At 34.0% G+C, this 19,062-nt stretch overlaps 1 protein-coding gene across 1 annotated transcript in view; it reads right to left on the bottom strand.

Annotated features, from left to right (window-relative positions):
- Window positions 1-19,062, bottom strand: part of ADGRL4 (adhesion G protein-coupled receptor L4) — a 111,300-nt gene that overhangs the window by 43,397 nt on the left and 48,841 nt on the right. The window contains exons 3-7 of the mRNA XM_045835426.1: window positions 9,465-9,617; window positions 2,962-3,111; window positions 2,256-2,326; window positions 997-1,176; window positions 704-887 (exon numbers count right to left, since the gene is read on the bottom strand). Coding sequence (XP_045691382.1) covers window positions 704-887; window positions 997-1,176; window positions 2,256-2,326; window positions 2,962-3,111; window positions 9,465-9,617 — 738 coding nt within the window. The remainder of the gene's footprint in view (window positions 1-703; window positions 888-996; window positions 1,177-2,255; window positions 2,327-2,961; window positions 3,112-9,464; window positions 9,618-19,062) is intronic.

Genomic DNA, 19,062 nt, shown 5'->3' with positions numbered 1-19,062 from the left:
GATAATTTCCTTATCTGGTGTATTTTCATCTTTTTCATGCAGGAATCCCATGGAAATGTATGCTCCTATATGTTGGTCAGAATGTTTGCTACTTTAATTTTGAGTAAGTAGTGAACCTTGATAAGATATTTTTTGCTGTGTATCTACTGTTGCATAGCAGGATGCTACCCAGAAAATATAGGAGATATATAAACCAGTATTTCAGAAAATTTGCTTTTGTTTTTTCTGAACAACTTGATCAGCAACTTCAATTTGATCCAAGATTCCTAGTGTTTTAAGTATAAGATTTCATGAAGCAGGAAACATTCTAATTTACTATATTGATTGCTTTATATTATTACCAAAAGGCAAAGGGTTCCTAAAGGGAAATTTAAATATACTACATCCAGAAAATCTGTCAGTCACTATCACTGGTCAAGGTAGATCCTAACAAGTCATGAGATGGCTAACTCAGAATGGAAAGGTGGAGCAATTAAATGCTCTCCAGTTCAGGAATAGGAAAGGGTGGAGACTGCAGGAACAAGGTGGCGCTCATGTATGCATCCTTTACTCATGCCACTCCTGTAGTATGCAGAACCTTTCATTTCTACATTATTAAAACAGCTGCCTTTTTAACCAATAGTATTTTAAATACTCTCCTTCCCTCTGGAGAATGGAGTGTTTAGAAAATAGTATTGTTTTGAAATTGACCTTCATTTCTTACCTACATCACTTGAATTGGTATCAAACTGAGTGGTCTTTTGGAAGTTCTTAGAAATACTTAAGGTAGCTTGTTCAGCTGCATGCATCAATTTTGTAAGATGAATTCTTCTATGAGTCACAGGTAACTTGTCCCAGACTATAAATGTATCTTTTTGAATAAAATTATTCACAGTTTTTACAAATTCCTGTTGGAAAAAAGTATATCCTTTATACATGTTGGAATCTTTCATTAATCACAGACGTAAGGGGAATTTTGAAGCTCAATAACATTGAGTTAAAGTTTAACATACTTACAGCAAGAGTTGAATTAGAAATTGTGTCCTTGTCTGAGTTAGTGCTATTGATGACTCCCAGTAATGGTGATGATTTTGCTAATATTTCTATATATGTAATTATAGCCATCGGGGAAAGATCTTTCACAGAATTTTTATAGACTTCTTGTAGTAAAGCCACAGGTTGGTCTATGTGTCCAATCTGAACAAAAATGAGTTCAGAGAAATGAAAACAGTTTAGGGTACTGCTGGATCCTTTTAAGAATAAAGGTTGTATGTTAAATTTTTTCCAAGTTTGGCTTTTGTCTTATACATTAATAAGATGAAACCATAGCATGGAGTACTAAAACCCAAAATTACATACCAAAGCTTAGCAAATAATTTAAAAAGCATAGACATTACTTCAGAAAAGGAAAAGCATGTTTGAATTGATAATTTAAAAAATAGCTTTAAATCAACAAAACAAAGAAACAAGCAAAATATAACCAAAGATACAGAAATAGAGAACAGGCTGACAGTGTTCAGAGGGGAGAGGGGAGGGAATTTCAGGAGAAAAGGGGAAGGGTTTACAGGAACAAGTATAAAGGACATATAGACAAAAACTAGGGGAGGGTGAAAATGGGAGGGAGGTGGGGAGGGCTGGGTAGGTGGTCTGGGATGGGAGTAAAAGATAGAAAATTGTGTTTGAACAACAATTAAAATAAAATTAAAAAAAGAAAAAATAGCTTTTAAAGATATATTAATTATAACTTAAGTTGAATTAGCTTTTAATCAACCAGAGAAATTTCTTTACAATGTGGTAAAATGGCAATTGCTTTAGCTGATTGTTAATTAGTTCTGTTGAGATTCACACTTTCAATCACATGACAATAGTTTTATAGGTGCTCTACTTTTTATTTACTCTTTGAAATGTTTACTCTAGAGAATGAAATTTAGATTCATTCAACTGTGGCTCTTTAAAATGTGGGAATGGGACCAAGATCAAAGTGTGGTTTGGATATTTTATTCATCTAATTTATATATTGAAAGGAATTTTCTTGTATATTGAACAGTGATAAGTAGCATAAGTTAATTATGTGTAAGTCTTCCTCAAAACTTTGGGGATTTTCAAATTAATCCTATCTATGACTCAAATAAATTACTTAGATCTTTGTATGTAAATAGTTTCTACTCTTCATGATAATTAACTGCTTGTTACACTTTTTAAAATGTGGCATTGAAAAAAGTTAACTAAATCAAACTATCAAAGTAAAATAATTTTAGTTTAACTAGTCCATTTACCTTTCTTAAAACTTTATCAATATTTGCAGCACTACAGACATTATCTAAATGGCAGTCTGAATTCACATTTTCTGCAGAAGAAGAAAACAGATCATATAGTAAGTTTTAAAAATATTTTTCCTAAGGTGATTATATTGATTCCAATGATTTTGCTTACTTATTTAAACATTAAAAACACATTTTTTAAAAAATAAAAACACATTCTTAATTAGAATTATATTTTCATTCTTTATTCAAATAAAATTTAATTTTTCATTATTCATTATTTTAATAATTTTATTCATTATAAAAGTTATTCATTAAATACACAATTATTATAGAAAATGGAAAAATATGTTAACTACATCAAACATATAGTCTACATCTTCTGTTAAGAAAACAATACTTTTTTTACAATATTTATTTATTTTTACAGAAAGGGGAAGGGAGGGAGAAAGAGGGAAAAATTAATGTGTGGTTGCCTCTCACACTCCCCCCACTGGGGACCTGGCCCACAACTCAGGCATATGCTTTGACTGGGAATCGAACCAGCAACCCTTTGGTTCTCAGTTTGCCACTCAATCTACTGAACCATACCAGCCGGGGGAATTTTTCTAATTTCATTTTACAGACAATAAAGGAATACTGGGACATTTCTTGGGGGTGTAGCTCTTTGACACTTCACCACCGTGCAGTACATATTTTACATAGTTGTTTGATAATTTACCTTGGCAGTAAGTGCCATCAGTAGGTGTGAATTGTGCTTTTCCTGTGGATGTCTGATAACCTTCCTTGCAGGAGCAGCTGAACCCACCATCCACGTTTAAACATACTGCATGATCACCACAGGCAGCTGATTCACTGCACTCATCTATATCTGGAAATATTAGAAAAAGTAACTTTTTAATTTAGTACTCATATAGATGTTATAATACTGATAATATTACTAAGTACAGTTAGTGACTTCATAACAAATTTTATAAGAATGCAAGAAAATATATCATTTGGAAAAATGACAGAGCTAACTTAGCTGCATATATTTGTTTGACCCTGATTGGTTTGATCTATTTTGGCAGTGGTGGATTGAAAATGTTATTCACGGGTCAAACTCTTGAATTGTTTTCTGAATAGCATGATTCATCAACAAAGACATTACAGTAATTTTTGCCATTGACTATGTAATATTTAGTCCTAATCTAATAAAAACCCAATTTGTAAAATGATTTGTTTTCTAGTATGAAACATAATTAATTATAGTAACTTAGCTTAGATAAATCTGAAGGGTAAAAAAGAATAGCCCGGTTTCTTCCCAAAGTTTCATTTTTGTATGTAAGTTAACCTAAAAATTAAGATTTAGCAGAATGTGTGATTCAATCCCCTTAAAAATTTACCCCAATTTTTGCTTTCCTTCACATTACTATATTATATAATGATTCTTAAAACACACCCGACATAGATAAAGTAACAAATTGTATGGAATTAAGTCTTAGATTTTTCAATAGCTATATATCAAAGCAACAATAAAAATAATAGGTTTTAAGCTCACATAATTTATGTTCTTAATTTAAAGTTTTACATACTATAGTGAAATATATCTTAAAGTAATAAATACAGTATAAATACTCTGCCATTAGGCAGAGTTCCAAAGGGAATAATTCCAAGAAACTGAAGTCCAGTTTGTTACCTTAAACTAATGCAAAGATTTTTTGTTTCCAGACTGGCTCTGATATCTTAGAGCTACTCTGATATCTTAGAGCTACTAGATTAATGAATAAATCTGTACTCTTAAGTATACAATTTTATTTTTAAAAATGAAGAAAGTGGTACAATGCTGTTTGTCATAAAAAGGAAAGTAATCAAAGTTAATTAAAATATCACCTAGTTAGTGATATTAAAGGTACTGATACTAATTTTTCATTTAAAAATGCAATAAAGACACATAAAAATATTAAAATTCACACTACACAAAATTGAAACTGACAATAAATGTGTTGCCAGATTCTTGAAGACATTTCTCTTAGCTAGAAAAGTGATGATACTAGATTTAAGAAGACAATTAACAGGGTGGGATAAATGGTAGAAAATCCCTTATTCTTCTGCCAAGTCTATACATTCGTGATCTGTGCTGCCCAGAAATCTGAGTATGTTACTTTTGAAGAAACAGAACTGTTGCTCTAGCATCTTCACCCTCTTCCTCTCATTTCTATACATGAAATGATAGAAACATGAGGTTCAGAAACTGTCACTCCAAAAAAAAGAAAGTAGTGTATAAGTAATAATAGCAGATTAACTCTTAAAATATGGAGAACCACCAGAGAAAGCATCCAAGGTTGAGCCAAAGAAAAGAACCCAGGTAGGAGTGCAGACTAGGGTTATTATTTTTCATGAAATCAATGGAGTGAGAAAAAAAGTATGAGTTTGCAAAAGATGAGTCCTTTTTGATGTAAAGCTGAAGAAGTAACAAGACTGTAACCAATGGGGAAATACCCCAAAGAAAGTGTAAACACATCCATGAAGTATCATGAACAGAACAATTTCTTTCATGGATACAAAAGCTTTGTTTTTGAATGCCCGTGTTTCATATCTTTAGGTACATTCTACAGTTTAACAGAAAACATGTTTTTTTTCTCAATTTCAAAATCATTTTAAAGGTGCAACATTTCTTGGGAATGTCATCTCACACCCAGTCTCTGAGCAACACACAAATCTTGCTCTGTAAACTCAATTTCCATCTTTCCTCTTGTACTGTGGACACATGTGTATACAATCTTGGTGCTCATAACTGACTGGGTTTCAGCTTTCCCCTACGCCTTCTCTTCACCCTGCAGTGGTTATGTTGGGATCTCCGTTCTAGTTCAAGCCCTCTCTACTCACTAAGCTAGTTGGTATCCCAGAATGTCATCTTTGGACCAAGGAGGATATTTCAACTTCTGAATTCACCAGTTGACAAAATGGTAATCTGTCAACTTTATCAGGTAGTATTCTGAGAGGCTAGTATTAAAGATTAGCATTATGTAAACTTTTGTATTCTGACTCTAAATGTTATAAAAGAATATAAATATCTGACCAATGTTTCTTTAAACCTTAATCATCTCATCGAAATAATGCTTTCCAAACTATTTATTCTTTTCTTATTTATATTTTTTCCCATTACTTTTGTAAAATGTGGATGTGAATCTTGTTGAATTTGATATCCTTTTCACTCAGGGTCTGAGTAGTAAAGTTTACTGAGTTTAACCTAATAACCAGTGTGACTAGCACAGCTGGCTGTGCGGCAGGGGAGTCAAAGAATGTCTGCTAGTCTCAGCTTATCATTCTATATGCCCCTTTGCTACCCAGTAAAACAGAAAATTATAAAATATTGATAGAATATCCCATACCCAACTGGGGTGAACCTGGATTAGCCAAAACAAATGTGACTGCCATTTTACAGCAAGATCCACACTAACTTCCCTTCCAATTGCAGTGCTTAGTTGGTTTGAAGTTAATAAAACAACTCTGGATGCCCCCTAACTTTATATTATTCATTAATTTGGGGGCTTTGGGTATTGCTATAAAAATACTTTTTAATGCCAAAGAGTTCTTTTTCATAACACATGAGGAAATGTGTGCGACACTAATTGGAGTACTGCCTAAGATGCAGTAGGAACCTGATATTGTAACTAGGAACTGGGTCCAGTGATTTTGTTTATATTATACTTTTTCTTAATAGCAGGAGCCCTGTGAATGTGTGGGTTTGAGGAAAACAGATTGATAATGAGTGTCTCAGGTTTCTATGTCTTGGAACTTCCCAAAGCTGTGAAAGAGAGAAAAATAATCCCCCCACCCTTCTTAATGAAGGCAAAGTAGCTACAGTGTAATTATTTCAGTGGAGCTAGAATTGACATACCGTATTTAAGAATTGATCCACTTTTTCCACTACGACTCTAACTCTCGGCTTAATTATGCTAACTTGATTTCTCTAAATGTAGAAACATCATAAAAATCATTTGCTTGTTTTGCACATCAAAAATTTCACTTGCTACTTTTTCATTAATAAGTTTTTACTGGTTTTCATATCTACAAAGAGCCAACCCAGAAGAATATTATCAGAATTTTCTTTCAAAACATGATCATATGATTGATTCTTACAATTTTCATCAATAGCTGAATTTTCAAAAGTTGTTTAACTCACAGACTTGAAAGAAAAGAGAAAATGTTTAATTATTGGAAGTAATTTGCAGAGACAAAATTGGATGTTAATATTATTCAAAGCCAGGGGAAAAATCTGAAACTATGAGAGTTCCTAGGGAAACAAGATATAAAAGATTACAAGCAGTAAACACAACTCTTAAGCCCAGTGGGAAACATGAAGGCATTCTTGAGTTCTGCTCATGTGGTGATGGGAGAGTCACTTTACTGTTGAATGCCATTTGAGAAACACAAGTCTGGAACTAGGTCTCTGCAAAGTTGGGCATCTGAGGTTTTGTTTCACTGTGATTCCAAGAAGAATATTATTCATGATGCTAAATCTTACTTGAAGCCTTCTGCGACAAAATGATGTTATCTGTGTTAAACTGTATTTGAATAGAGATTAAAGGCAAAGAATTTCACTTGAGTCATTTCTTGACCTGACCTGGAGTTTTTCATTAACTATTTATAAAGATTCTTAATGACTATAACTATGAGACATGTCCACTTCAAGTATCAGCTAAACTTTCAAGAGCAATACATGATAGGGTGATGCACTAATGTTTGAAGAGAATAGAATTATGGTACTCTGTTCCAGTTCCCTGAGGATCATCACAGTGCAACAGAAATTACTACAAGTCTGGAAAAAATAAATAGCTACTCTGCTTCTCAAAAAGGCTTAATCCTTAAGGACAACAAAATTGGTGAGAAATAACAATTTTCCAGAGAATGAGTTTTTCACAGAATAATCCATCAAACAAAACAGGTAGAAACTGAAGGACTCCATATTGGATGCTGAATTTTAATATAGTTATTGTGTTCACTGATTACTTAAAATAGCTAAAAAGGGAATTAGCAAGAAATTAGGGCCATTCTCAATAATAAATGAACATTGGGAGAAAGAATTCTAAATTACAAATGTATTGCACCCCCATAAAATGTTGGCATTAAATCATCTTTGGGTGTGTGTTTTCTCTGTATCTGTGATTTAGGTTTTCTCTAATATAGGAATTCTGTACTTGTAAGGAACACAGAGAAATATGGCTCTTTGTGAATTGAGGCATATTAAAAGTAAACATAATCAGATAAAATGCAAGGTATCTTCTAGAGACGAGGAGGAATGGAGAGCACAATTAAAACTGCATCAAATTCTAGGGATTAAGATGTTGCAGTTAGATTTTTTTTTTCACTTACTGGGACCTTTCTAGTAAATCTTACATAGCTACATAATTAGAACTTAACTACCAAAGGTAAGATACTCACATTAACATAACATTATAAGAAGACTAGCAATAAGAGTATATATAGGCTTAAGAAAAACCAAGAGTGAGGTACTGTAAGAACTTCATGTTTATCCTTTTTCCTTAACTGTAAATCTATATTCTGATAAAAACGTTTGCTGCAAACACTAAAGATAAAATTATTATTTAACCAAATAGTATTATTTTTTCATAGTTTACAGCTTTTATGCCCCTACAAAATTTGATCCATGGCATTTGCATGATTCAGATCCATGTGTGAGATTTTAATGCCCACCCACTTCAGTCTCCTGTGGAAATAACAATGGCTTTTTAGATGCAAGGCTGTGATCTAATGCTCCCTTTATCCTAAATGAATGGGGAGTGGTCCTGCACTTCCCCATTGGCTATAAAATGAGTAGAATAAAATCTCCTGTTTACATAGCAGAGTAAATGGTATGAACCACAGGTACATGATAATTTCTTTGATACAGACATTTCACTGATAAATTTTCTTTGAACGTTATCTGCTGGCTCATCATGTTGTTAATAATAACATTGCCAGATTTCTGCTCAGTTCACTGATGAGCATCTCACTAGGGACCTAATTAAAGGCCTTAGTGTGATCTAGATTGACTAAGACCTCTCTCTTTTTTATCTAACTATGTAAAGGAGAAGCAGTATATTATTTCTTTTTATTTTATTTTTTATTTTAATTGTTGTTCAAGTACAGTTTTTTGCCTTTTGCCCCCATCCCAGCCCCCCCAGCCCTCCCTACCTCCCTCCCACTTCTGATCATGTTCCATTGAAAGTCCTGAGTTCTAGTCCCATATCTACCCCTGGCTATATGGTTCAACTCTTAGGTCTCAGCTCATCTATTAATCTTGTAGATAATTATTAATAATAATTAATTGTACTAGTTGTTGATAAACTGGACTATTATTTTAGAAATCACATGTAAAATGATTTATGATTTATTTTCAAAAGTGAAGTCTTTCACTTCTGAGAATTTGCTTCTGAAAATTGTTCACCATTTGAAATTTCTAATCTTTTCATCTCAGAATATAATCCAAACTCTATAGGATCTGATAAACCAAATGGATGACCACATTACAATAGAAGGACATTTAAAAACATCTAGATTCTCTCTTCATATTCAGTTTATTTCACTTAAGGATTGAATTGAAATTTCTATCCATCCCAGAGGATATTTTTAAAAAATTATTGTTGTTTAATTACAAATGTTTCCCCCATTACTTTCCCCTGTCTTACCCACATCCCCAACTCCTAAAGGGTATTTTAGTGAAATTGAAATGATTTTCTAAGTAGGATTCTAGTGTTCAGAAAACCTTAATGCATATTTTAAGTGTGACTAACTTTTTGAAGGAAGAAGTAAAGTGCTAGTACAATTCTTTTATAAGTAATTCCTATCTGAACATATCAGAGAAAATATAGAACTCATTTTAGCATGTGTAGTTGTGAAAGCATCAATATCTTGTGTTGCAAATCATAATTTTCTTAAGTTAGTATTTTAAAGTGTAAATATTTCTTCTGTTGTTTGTCATCATGATTCATGGATTTTGTTTTGTAAACTATTTTATTTTTCTCAAAAAAATCTTTTTCTTATATCCTGGGATAAATATTTCATAGAAACTGATTAGACAACATTGGAGAAATGAAGGAATTAGTGAAGTTTCTGAAAGCATTTAAGATACAGGGTATAATCAAGGACTGGTAGAATTTGGTTTAAATATTACTTAACCTATGGGGGCAATAAGCATTAAAAGGTAGGTCCAGATTTCAAGTGAGATGGGTGACTTACCGATGCAGATGGTCCCATCATTAGTGATAAATCTGTCTTGGTTGCTGCTGGATCTGAAGCCACCTTCACACATACAATAGTAACTCCCCTCTGTGTTAGTGCAGTTGGCATTTTCACCACAGGCCTGGGTTAAGTTTCCACATTCATTATCATCTGCAGAAATATAAATTAAAAACATTATTTTTATATCACTTACATGAGTGTTAGTATTTTCCATCAGTATTTGGGAATTTTGGCTGTTGAATAGTTTAAGGCAATATTATGTTTTTCCCCAAGTTAATGCTTTTCTTAGGGAAAACATTAAAGAAGTCACATTCTATACTTGTTTTATTCTTGTTTATAATGTAAGCATTTCTTTGTAGTTGCAAAACAAAATAGAATCCTTTACTTCAAAATCAGTGAATATAGTTGTTGAATCTATAATGAAATATTTTTCACATTTTATATGTAGTTTTATTATGTCAATTTGTGAATTTATAATGCTCGTTATAATCAGTCAAAAGCATTGCATAAGTTAAAAATGAAAAACTGGAAATTACAAATTAATATGCTCCAATTATATACATTTATTTTTATCACTTTTTCCCTCCATGGATTTTGAATTGGCTCTACAACCCTTCACTTATTCATTAATGCATTAATTCATTACTATATGCATTATATTTTCCTAGAGAAGAGTACACAAACACACAAAAATTATATCATGGCCCATGTCCTTACTCTTAGATTTTTTTAATGCTTTTCTTTTTTAAAATTTTTATTAGATTTATTAGGGTGATAGTCATCAATAAAATTATGTAGGTTTTAATTCTACAATTCAAGAATACATCAACTATATATCTCATTGTATATTTACCAGTCAAAATCAAATCTCCTTCTGTCACCATATATTTGGCCCATTTTCCTCTTTACTACTCCCACACTTCTCCCCTCTGGCAACCACCACACTATTCTCGGTGTCTATGGGTTTTTGTTTGTTTGTGTGTTTTGTTTGTTCACTTGTTCCTTTTGGTTTTATATCCCACATTTAAATGAAATTATAGTTCACGGTGGGCAAGACATGGAATCAACCAAAGTGTCCCTTAATCAATGATTGGATAAAGAAGATGTGGTACATATACACAATGGAATACCTCTCAGTGAGAAGAAAAGATGAAATACTGTCAGCTGTGACAACACTTAGATTCTTATAATTTGTCAGAAAATACATAGGTTTGTAAACCCTTTATAAAATCAGAAAGCAGGTTTATATTATTTGTCGAATAAGGAGAAATCAAGTGCTGCTCAGAAGTGATCATGATGGGCTGGAGGAGAAAGATAATATTTTCAGGTGACATTATATCCTGTTGTGGGTTGAATTGTATCTCCCCCAAGGTATGTTTATGTCCTGATCCCATGTCTGTGAATGCAACTTTGTTTCCAAATAGGACCTCTGCAGATGTAATCAAGTTACCACACAGTCATAATAGATTAGCTGGACCCCAATCCAATACTGGTGTCTTTATAATATGCAGGCAATCTGGATGCAGAGACACAGAGAAGGCAGCTACATGCAGACAGAGGCAGAGTTTGAAGTGATGCAGTTGAAAGTCAGGGAATGACATGTAGAGCTGGCAACCAGTAGAAGACAGTAAGAGAGAGGTAGGATTCTTCCCCAGACCCATCAAAGGAAGCATGACTCTTTCAATAATTTGATTTCAGACTTGTAGCCTCCAGAGCTGTGAGAGAATACATTTGTGTTGTTTTGAGCCACCAAGCTAGTTTCTAGGGAAGCCCTGGAAAACTAACTGATCCAAACTGGTCAATCTAGGATTGGTAAGTATTGGTTAGACAGAGAGACAGAAGGTCAATAAAGTAAAAAATGTTGGGCAAAGCTGCAAGCATAAGGGTGACTGAATCATTTCTGAAGGCAGAGGGAAGCCTAATTGAGGAGTAGAGAGAGAAATTATAGGGAAATAGGTATAAAAACAAATCAAACTTGAAAAATGTCCTGCATTTCTATTCTCCATTTTGATCAAACCAAGTTTAATTTAATTTTAAAGAATGAATTATATAATATTGAATACATACACAGGCTATTGCACATATATTATGGGAACTAAGGGTAGAGATTTGTTCATGTTTTATAAATATTAATCTGACAGTAGAAGATTATTTAATGCTGTAGTTAGAAGCTGGTGTTTAGGTTGATGGCTTGCGTCCTCCTCAGTGTTTCAGGGTCCCAGACTTGTTTCATCCAATGGCTCCACCACCCCACAGGGCCTGCACGTTGTCTGCATTCATCCAGGTGGGCAGTTAGGATGAAACAGAGCATCTGAGAATAAGATCTTTGCCTACAAATGGCACCCGACACTTTCATCCACATTCTGTTCACCAGAATTTATTCAAATGGCCACACCTAACTACAAGGGAGGCTGACAGTTGTAGTCCAGCTGTGTGCCCAGGAGAAAGAAGGAGATTTGGAACAGCCAGAAGTCTCTGACATGCTTATTTTTTCACAAGTATAGTGATACTTGTATAATGAAACCAGATACATATAGTAGTACTGAAAAAAAGACCACATATAAGAAAATCTATTTGATTAATAGCAAAGCCATATAAATTAATTTATTGGAACACACACAAAAAGAAGATAACAGTATACTTTTAAAACTATTATAATTCCCTTAATCAATAGATATCATTTTAATTAGGCATATCTATTGCATTAATAACTTTTACTGTTCCCCTGGCCAACTGTTTATTTTGTATGCTATGTTTATTTGTTTTGATACTTTGGTATTGTGCCTTTAAGGGTAACAAAAGAACTACGGCACTGTCTCTGCTTTCTAGAACCTGGGCATTGACAGGCAGTTGAGGACTTAATGCGAAGAAGAGCAGGAAGCCTGGATGTGGTAAAAGAAGACTGAAAGGGTAAATAATGGACTCATTCATTTTACTCGAGTGGGGAAAAAGGTCAGAAAAGATTTCACTGAGTCTTGAAAGATGAGTTTTTCTTGCATTACATTTTTATATTATTCTGCTTTGATATAATTTTACGTGTTATGAAAGAGTTAAAAGACGTCATGAACAGAAAAAGAAATAATATATTTGACGTATTTTTGCCTCTATCTGACCATAGGGCAGTTTCATAACTTGTGGCTTCCATGGAAACTCCTTTCAGACATGAGCGACATGGTGACCAGCATTCAAGTTTCCTGATGGACCAGGCACTATGCTAAGAACTTCATCACATACATTACCTGACTTGTATCTTTAATCCTCATAAATCCTATGAGATATACATTATCTTCATTTTACAAATAAGAAAATTGAAATATAAAAAGTTGGATTTCCTTGCTTCAAGGAACACAGCTAATAAGTGGCAAAATTGGGTTCAAGCCTAGGGTATTGTGAATGTCAAAGTGATCTTATTTTTCATATATACTACACTGTTAAAAGGGTTTATAGTAGTAACCACTATCATCTGTTGAGTGTTTATTATATGGTACTCATTGTGATCAGAAGATTACTGTAAAATGGAAAATATGTTGTGCTTACCTCAAATGGTTGTCAAGAGGATTAAAAGAGTCAATGTGCAGATGATGCTTAGATGGGTACTTAGCATGTAGTAAGTGCTATACACAGGTATCCAATATCATTTAAAATACTATTATTGCTGTATAAGTACAAGAAATCAGCTCTTATTAAACCTTATTTAAGATTCTTAACAGCTATCTGATTTTTAGTGTGTAATGTAAAGTCCTTCATAAGAAAACGAGACTTATCTCTTCTTTATGTAGACATGAGCTTCCAAAGCCTGGGAATCAGTTTAATTCACTCATCTTTACATATATGTAATAATGAGATAATAGAGATATTTGTAAAAATTTACAATGTAAGATCTCAAAGTGCTCAGGGATTCCATTAGCATGGGTAGGATATTTCAATATAAAATACAAAAACATCAAATGAGTTTCCTCATAGTTCAGTTTAAAAAGTTCCCATAATTTAATATTCCTCATCTACCTACTGTAATTTTTGAAAGAATGATGAAAGGAGACAAAGAAAATAAAAATCATTTGTAATGTTATTATAATCATCTTTTGAGTCATCTCCATTTTAAAGTTAATTCAGATGATGCAGAATATCTACTTTTGTGTACAGCTTAGACAGTACCATTATAAGAACATTTTTGTAGGAATTATTTTATGTTATTAAAAGTTATACAAAACAATGAAATAATGGTATTTCATTTTATGTCATGCAAAAAATATACAATTTACTTCACAAAAGTTCTCTGGAAAGTCTATCAAATATTTAAGACCTGTCCCTGACTCTTTAGTATCAATGAAATCCAAAGCTCAATGAATGTAACGTCTTCATTATTATGAGATTTTGTTTTTCAGTTCAGATCTGTCTTATGGTAAGACCAGTAGGACCCTATGTTAGACTGCCTTCCTAGCCTGGAGCTGGCCTGTCCCTAAACCAAAGGAACCAAGCATCACCTAGAGTGTCTTTTGCTCTGAGCTCACACCCAAATCTCTACTTTTGGCATACTAGTATCTCAGTGGCTTGGAAAAACCAGCTGAAATGAAAAACTAGTCAGCCCATGAGAAGCAAGACAATTATCTCCAATGGTCTTAAACCTATCAGCAATGGTAGGCCTGGCCTCACAACTAAGATAATTTTTGTTTGTCTCTTTGTTGGGTATCAGGCCTCTTTTTATCTTGCCACAGGCACACTTGGACGTTTTGAGTTCTAATCTCTTGTACCCTTGAAAATTCTAATTTCCAGCATGTGGCCTGATTTATTCTTGGGTGAATAGAAATAACAGAGCAACAGAAGAGTTTTGAGCTCTCCCTAGAGGCCACATACATGGAGACATATGAACAAAGATTGAGTTCTCAAAACCTTGTGTAGGCCCGGCAGGTATTAATTAACGTTTGATTCCTCCAGGTGCCAGACAATAGAATGCTGGTGTGACTTGTGGTACTGGGAAGTTCTTGCTTCTTCTAAAGAATTTAAAATTAAAAAAATTTAAAAAGCATATTTAAAATACTTAGCTAAGATTTAACATTTGTCTAGGCATTTGTCACTCCTGAGATAAGAAACTTGGAGGTTGGAGGAATGGAGTAAAATTGCTGAAAATATAATAATAATGAAGTAAGATCAATTGTGAATGACCTTATATAAAATGCTGATGTTAATACTTTATTAACATAAGTGTACTTGAATATTAATTTGTCCATTCTGTATACAGAAATATATCATACCATTAGTCCCAATCTTTTTGGCACTAGGGACCGGTTTTTCCATGGACTGGCGGGGTTGGAGGGACAGGAAATGGAGCTCAGGTGAGTTTCACTTGCCCCTGTTGATCTCCTGCTCTGGATTTTGTGTGAGGTGGAGCTGGGGGAGCGGAGACTAGAAGCAGAGCTCAGGAGAGCTTCAGTTGGGGCCCAGCTGGTTCCTAACAGGCTACAGACCAGTACTGGTCCATGGCAGGGGGTTGGGGACCTCTGTTAATCATGCAACTCTGTATGACTCTGTATGCATATATTCTCAGAAAGCAAACATATATGCCTATGCATACATAGTCCACAAATTGAACACAAGCATTTAAATCTCAAGTTAAATAAAAATATTTCACCCACATTAGTTTTGATTCAATTATTCAGTTACTTAAATATTTATGGAGTTTCCCAGTTCCCAGATGTGAATTTGTCTATAATGGGAAATAAGTAAAAATTAATCAAAAAGTCAGAATCGATGCCCTGCTGTCAGAGGTCACATTTTAAAGCAAGTTAACACAGGAGCATGTAATTGAGGTTTTATTAAAATAAAAAGTTTCCATTTTTATCTCAAAATTTGCCTGCCTTCACAGCATACTGGGAAAAGTTTATATTAACTTTAAAAGGATTGTGCTCTCAGATCAGTTATTGGTAATACAGAGAATGGTGAAGATTTTATCCCCTGTGGTCTATAGCTGTAAAAATGGTATGCAAAAATACAGTGGGAAGGACTCAGTAGGTCTGCGGTATTGGCAAGAGTCCAAGAAAATGAGCCACTTTACATCACTTGATTGTGTTATTAAAACAAATTATTATGCCGGTATGTTATTTGAAATCCAACACATTTTTATGTCTTGAGCAACATATTAATAGGTAAAAATAATAAAAGATTGACAATGACTTTTGTGTGCTTCTCTCTACTGTATGGTTTTGAGCATCTGACCTCTTAGTTTCCTTATCAAGAATTTGGAAATAAAAAGTATTTCATTAACTACCTTCCAATTTTCTGCAGTGAATATACAATATGAGTGTATTCTCTAACGGTCAGGCTCAAATCTTGTTCCATAAAATACCACTTACCTGGAAGTAACTCAAAGTAATATATAAATCTGAATTATTTAAATTGCCTTACACTTTCCAGTGTCCAGCTTCATAATAATTAATTTTCAAGGAGATAGTTTCTTTGGCTGGGGGTAATATAGGAAAATAGAAACCCATGCTATTATTTGTGCTATTATTTCCACTGTTAAAATCAATTTGTCAATAATACTACCAAATCTCTTATCTTTACATTTCGTCCTTCCTATAGGATTATAAAATAAATATTTAGATTAGGATACCACTAGAACAATTCATTGATACATTTAAAATGGAAATAAATTTTTTAAATTTATCAAAATCAGTTAATAAATATTTGACATTTCTTCAGAAAAATTCTTTCTGGGTTATATCTAAACACTGAGCTGAGGATGGCAAAATCAAAAGCATGTACAGGGTAACAGGATCCATGGCTACTGGAGAAGATGGACAAAGATACAAATTATTAGAATGTGGTATGTGCAATGAATAAAAAAGTCTTTTATTAGAACAGTGGTAACTCATAAAAGAGAATGGTTACCTCAACAAATTTTCAGGATAAAGGGGTGCAGGTGATGTACAGAAAAGGTTTAGGAGAGGAGGAAATACTTGAACCAGGCAGTGAAGTATAGTATAAGAAGTTAGACAAAAAAAGGGGTCGTCCCAATAATCCATTCAGACAAAGGAAAAATTTGCCCGAAATGCTTGGAAGCCTGCAGGAGCAGCATACTTTAGAGAACTCTATTGTTGAACACTGGGTATGAGGGTAAAGATTATAAGGATCTGAGCATAGGCATGGCCTAAACTGGGAAAACACTCGCTAAGAATTTAGGACTATATTCATTGGATAATAGATGGCCATCATCAGGTTGCATATAGTGAATAAGTCAGATGTGGTCTGAATTTCAAAACAGTTTTTGAAATATAAGGAAAAGTAGCTAAGACCCAGGTAGATCTGGTAGAACACTGTAAGCCCCAAAGAACTAGACAGCAGGGTGGACTATATTTCAGAAATACTTAGTTGGTAAATATCAGTGATCTGGTGAGACAAAGGAAAGTGGGTATGATTAAACTAAACTGGGCATGAATTGAAAATTGTGTCATCTAGCTAATGGCCACATGTGAATCTTCATAATATTATTTTTACTTTTATGTGTTTGAAAGTTTTCATAATAAAATAATTTTTAAAATATCAGTGGGGATTAGAGACTCATTAGATAGGAGTTACTTGGAGAGGGAGGAAGCAAGGACGACTTCCAGTTTCTGGCCAGTGGGTAAATTGATCCACTGATCGCAGTAAGAAGAAGCAGAAGAGGAACCTTCTGGGCTGAGAGAGTGAGTTCACTTTTGAGCATGGAAAATTTGAGGTGACTATAGGACATTTAGATAGAACGATCAACTGTTGGATAGTCGACCTTATTACATAAATTGTTTAAGCACAAGGTGGAGCTCAAGACTCCCTTCTTTTCTTCAAGACGAAGCATCAGAATCAAGAGCCTGGCATTTACTAGGCTCCCCTGCAAGGAGCAAGCCTGTTGTCTTCCTTTGCAGTTCTCTCCGCATGGACCCTCTCCACCTGCTTTGATCTCAGTAGTATAAATGAGCTTTGCCATAGACATCACTGCATCTTTGTCCCCCCACCCCCACCTTTTTTTTTTTTTTTTTTGGTTACTTGGGTTTGCCTGTTCCTACTAACTGAGTGATAACATCCAGAGTTTAGAATGTGAGAATAGAGAAAAAGGAGCAAGGAAGCCCCTTAATATGTTTCATTTGTTTGTTTGTTTTCAGTGTTGGCCAGAAAAATTCTTGGAGTTCCACACAGTTCAGTCCAGTTTACTGAAAAACCACACAGGGGGTTAAACTAATAAAAGATGCATATGCCAGAAATAACTTTCTCATTATAGGGTGCCAAAATCTGCTTGAGTATAGCAAGTAAACTGCAAGATTGTATAAATAATGAAGGTTACCAATTTGAGCACTTATGAGATTATAAATGCTTTAGTTAATATATCTATTGTTATCATCATAACCTGCATGTCCTTTTTCATAAGAACAACTGTAAACCTACTTTTGCCAACCTGTGTACAGTATTTTTGGGCAGCTTGAACCTACTGTTGGTGGTTGGTTACTCAGTTATTGTGGGCCTATATTAAAAACTGGGTCAGTATGATTTATACCCCATAATCATAAAAAGAGAGAAAACATTTTTTTCAAGAATTCTGTTAGAGGGCTCATTTTATTTTCTACAATAACAAGATGATTGATGTTGTTTCATTTTACTTAAGAGGAAACTAATGCTCAGATAGGTTAAATCATGCCAGTTTAGAGAGAGATTCTATAGGACAGTTTTTACAGGTAAGACTGCCTGGCTCCAGCCCTGGCTGGTGTGGCTCAAGTGGTTGGAGCATCATCTTCTCCTAGACCAAAAGGTTGTGGGTTCTACTCTAGTCAGGACACATATCAACGTTGTGGGGTCGATCCCTAACTGGGGTGCATACAAGAGGGCAACCAATCAATGTTTCTCTCTCACATTGATGGCTGTCTATCTGTCTCTCTCTCCCCCAACCCTCTTCCTCTCTCTCTAAAAAGCAATGACAAAAATGTCCTTCGGTGAGCATAAAAAAATAAAAGAAAAATAAAAGACTGCCTGGCTCCAAAGACAAAGATACATCTTTGCATTATAGAGTTAGATGTACGTCATCATAGAGTGTGATTCTAAAGAAAGCACAAGTTGTAGGCATCTAATTCTCAAACTTAAGAGTGATATCGAGTACCTTAGCAATGAAATATTTTTGGCAAGCCATGTAATTATATTACTTCCTGTATAATAAATTAGAATTTTACTGGTTTTATAAGACACTAATATTTCAGAATCTGAATAAGATTTTAGTTTGTATTCATTTTTGCAGCATATTGACCACAGATGGGTAAAGTAAAAAGAAAAAATAGTTTTTTCTCTTTTCTTAGCACTTGAGATAGTATTGATGGTGCTCAAATTAATTGTAACAACTTGAAAGCTAAGGAACTTTAACTGCAGCATCATTCTTCCACACATTTTCCCTCTGGACATGATTCCAATATTGCTCCATAAATTTGAACACTAAAATGACTATAACAATTATGTGATTCCTTGTGAAATGGACCTTACATGTCAAAGGTGGAGCCAGGCAGACACTTTTTTCCCTCTCTTTCTACTCAGGGAAGCCTGCTGGGCTCATTTGTTTTCAGTAGCAGTTGCAATTCTCTTC

The sequence above is a fragment of the Phyllostomus hastatus genome, unplaced genomic scaffold (assembly GCF_019186645.2).
Source record: "Phyllostomus hastatus isolate PE091 unplaced genomic scaffold, TTU_PhHast_1.1 phas_contig_209, whole genome shotgun sequence".
Classification (NCBI taxonomy): domain Eukaryota; kingdom Metazoa; phylum Chordata; class Mammalia; order Chiroptera; family Phyllostomidae; genus Phyllostomus; species Phyllostomus hastatus.
Note: the sequence above shows the minus strand (reverse complement) of the source record. Positions and strands in the feature narration are given on the sequence as shown.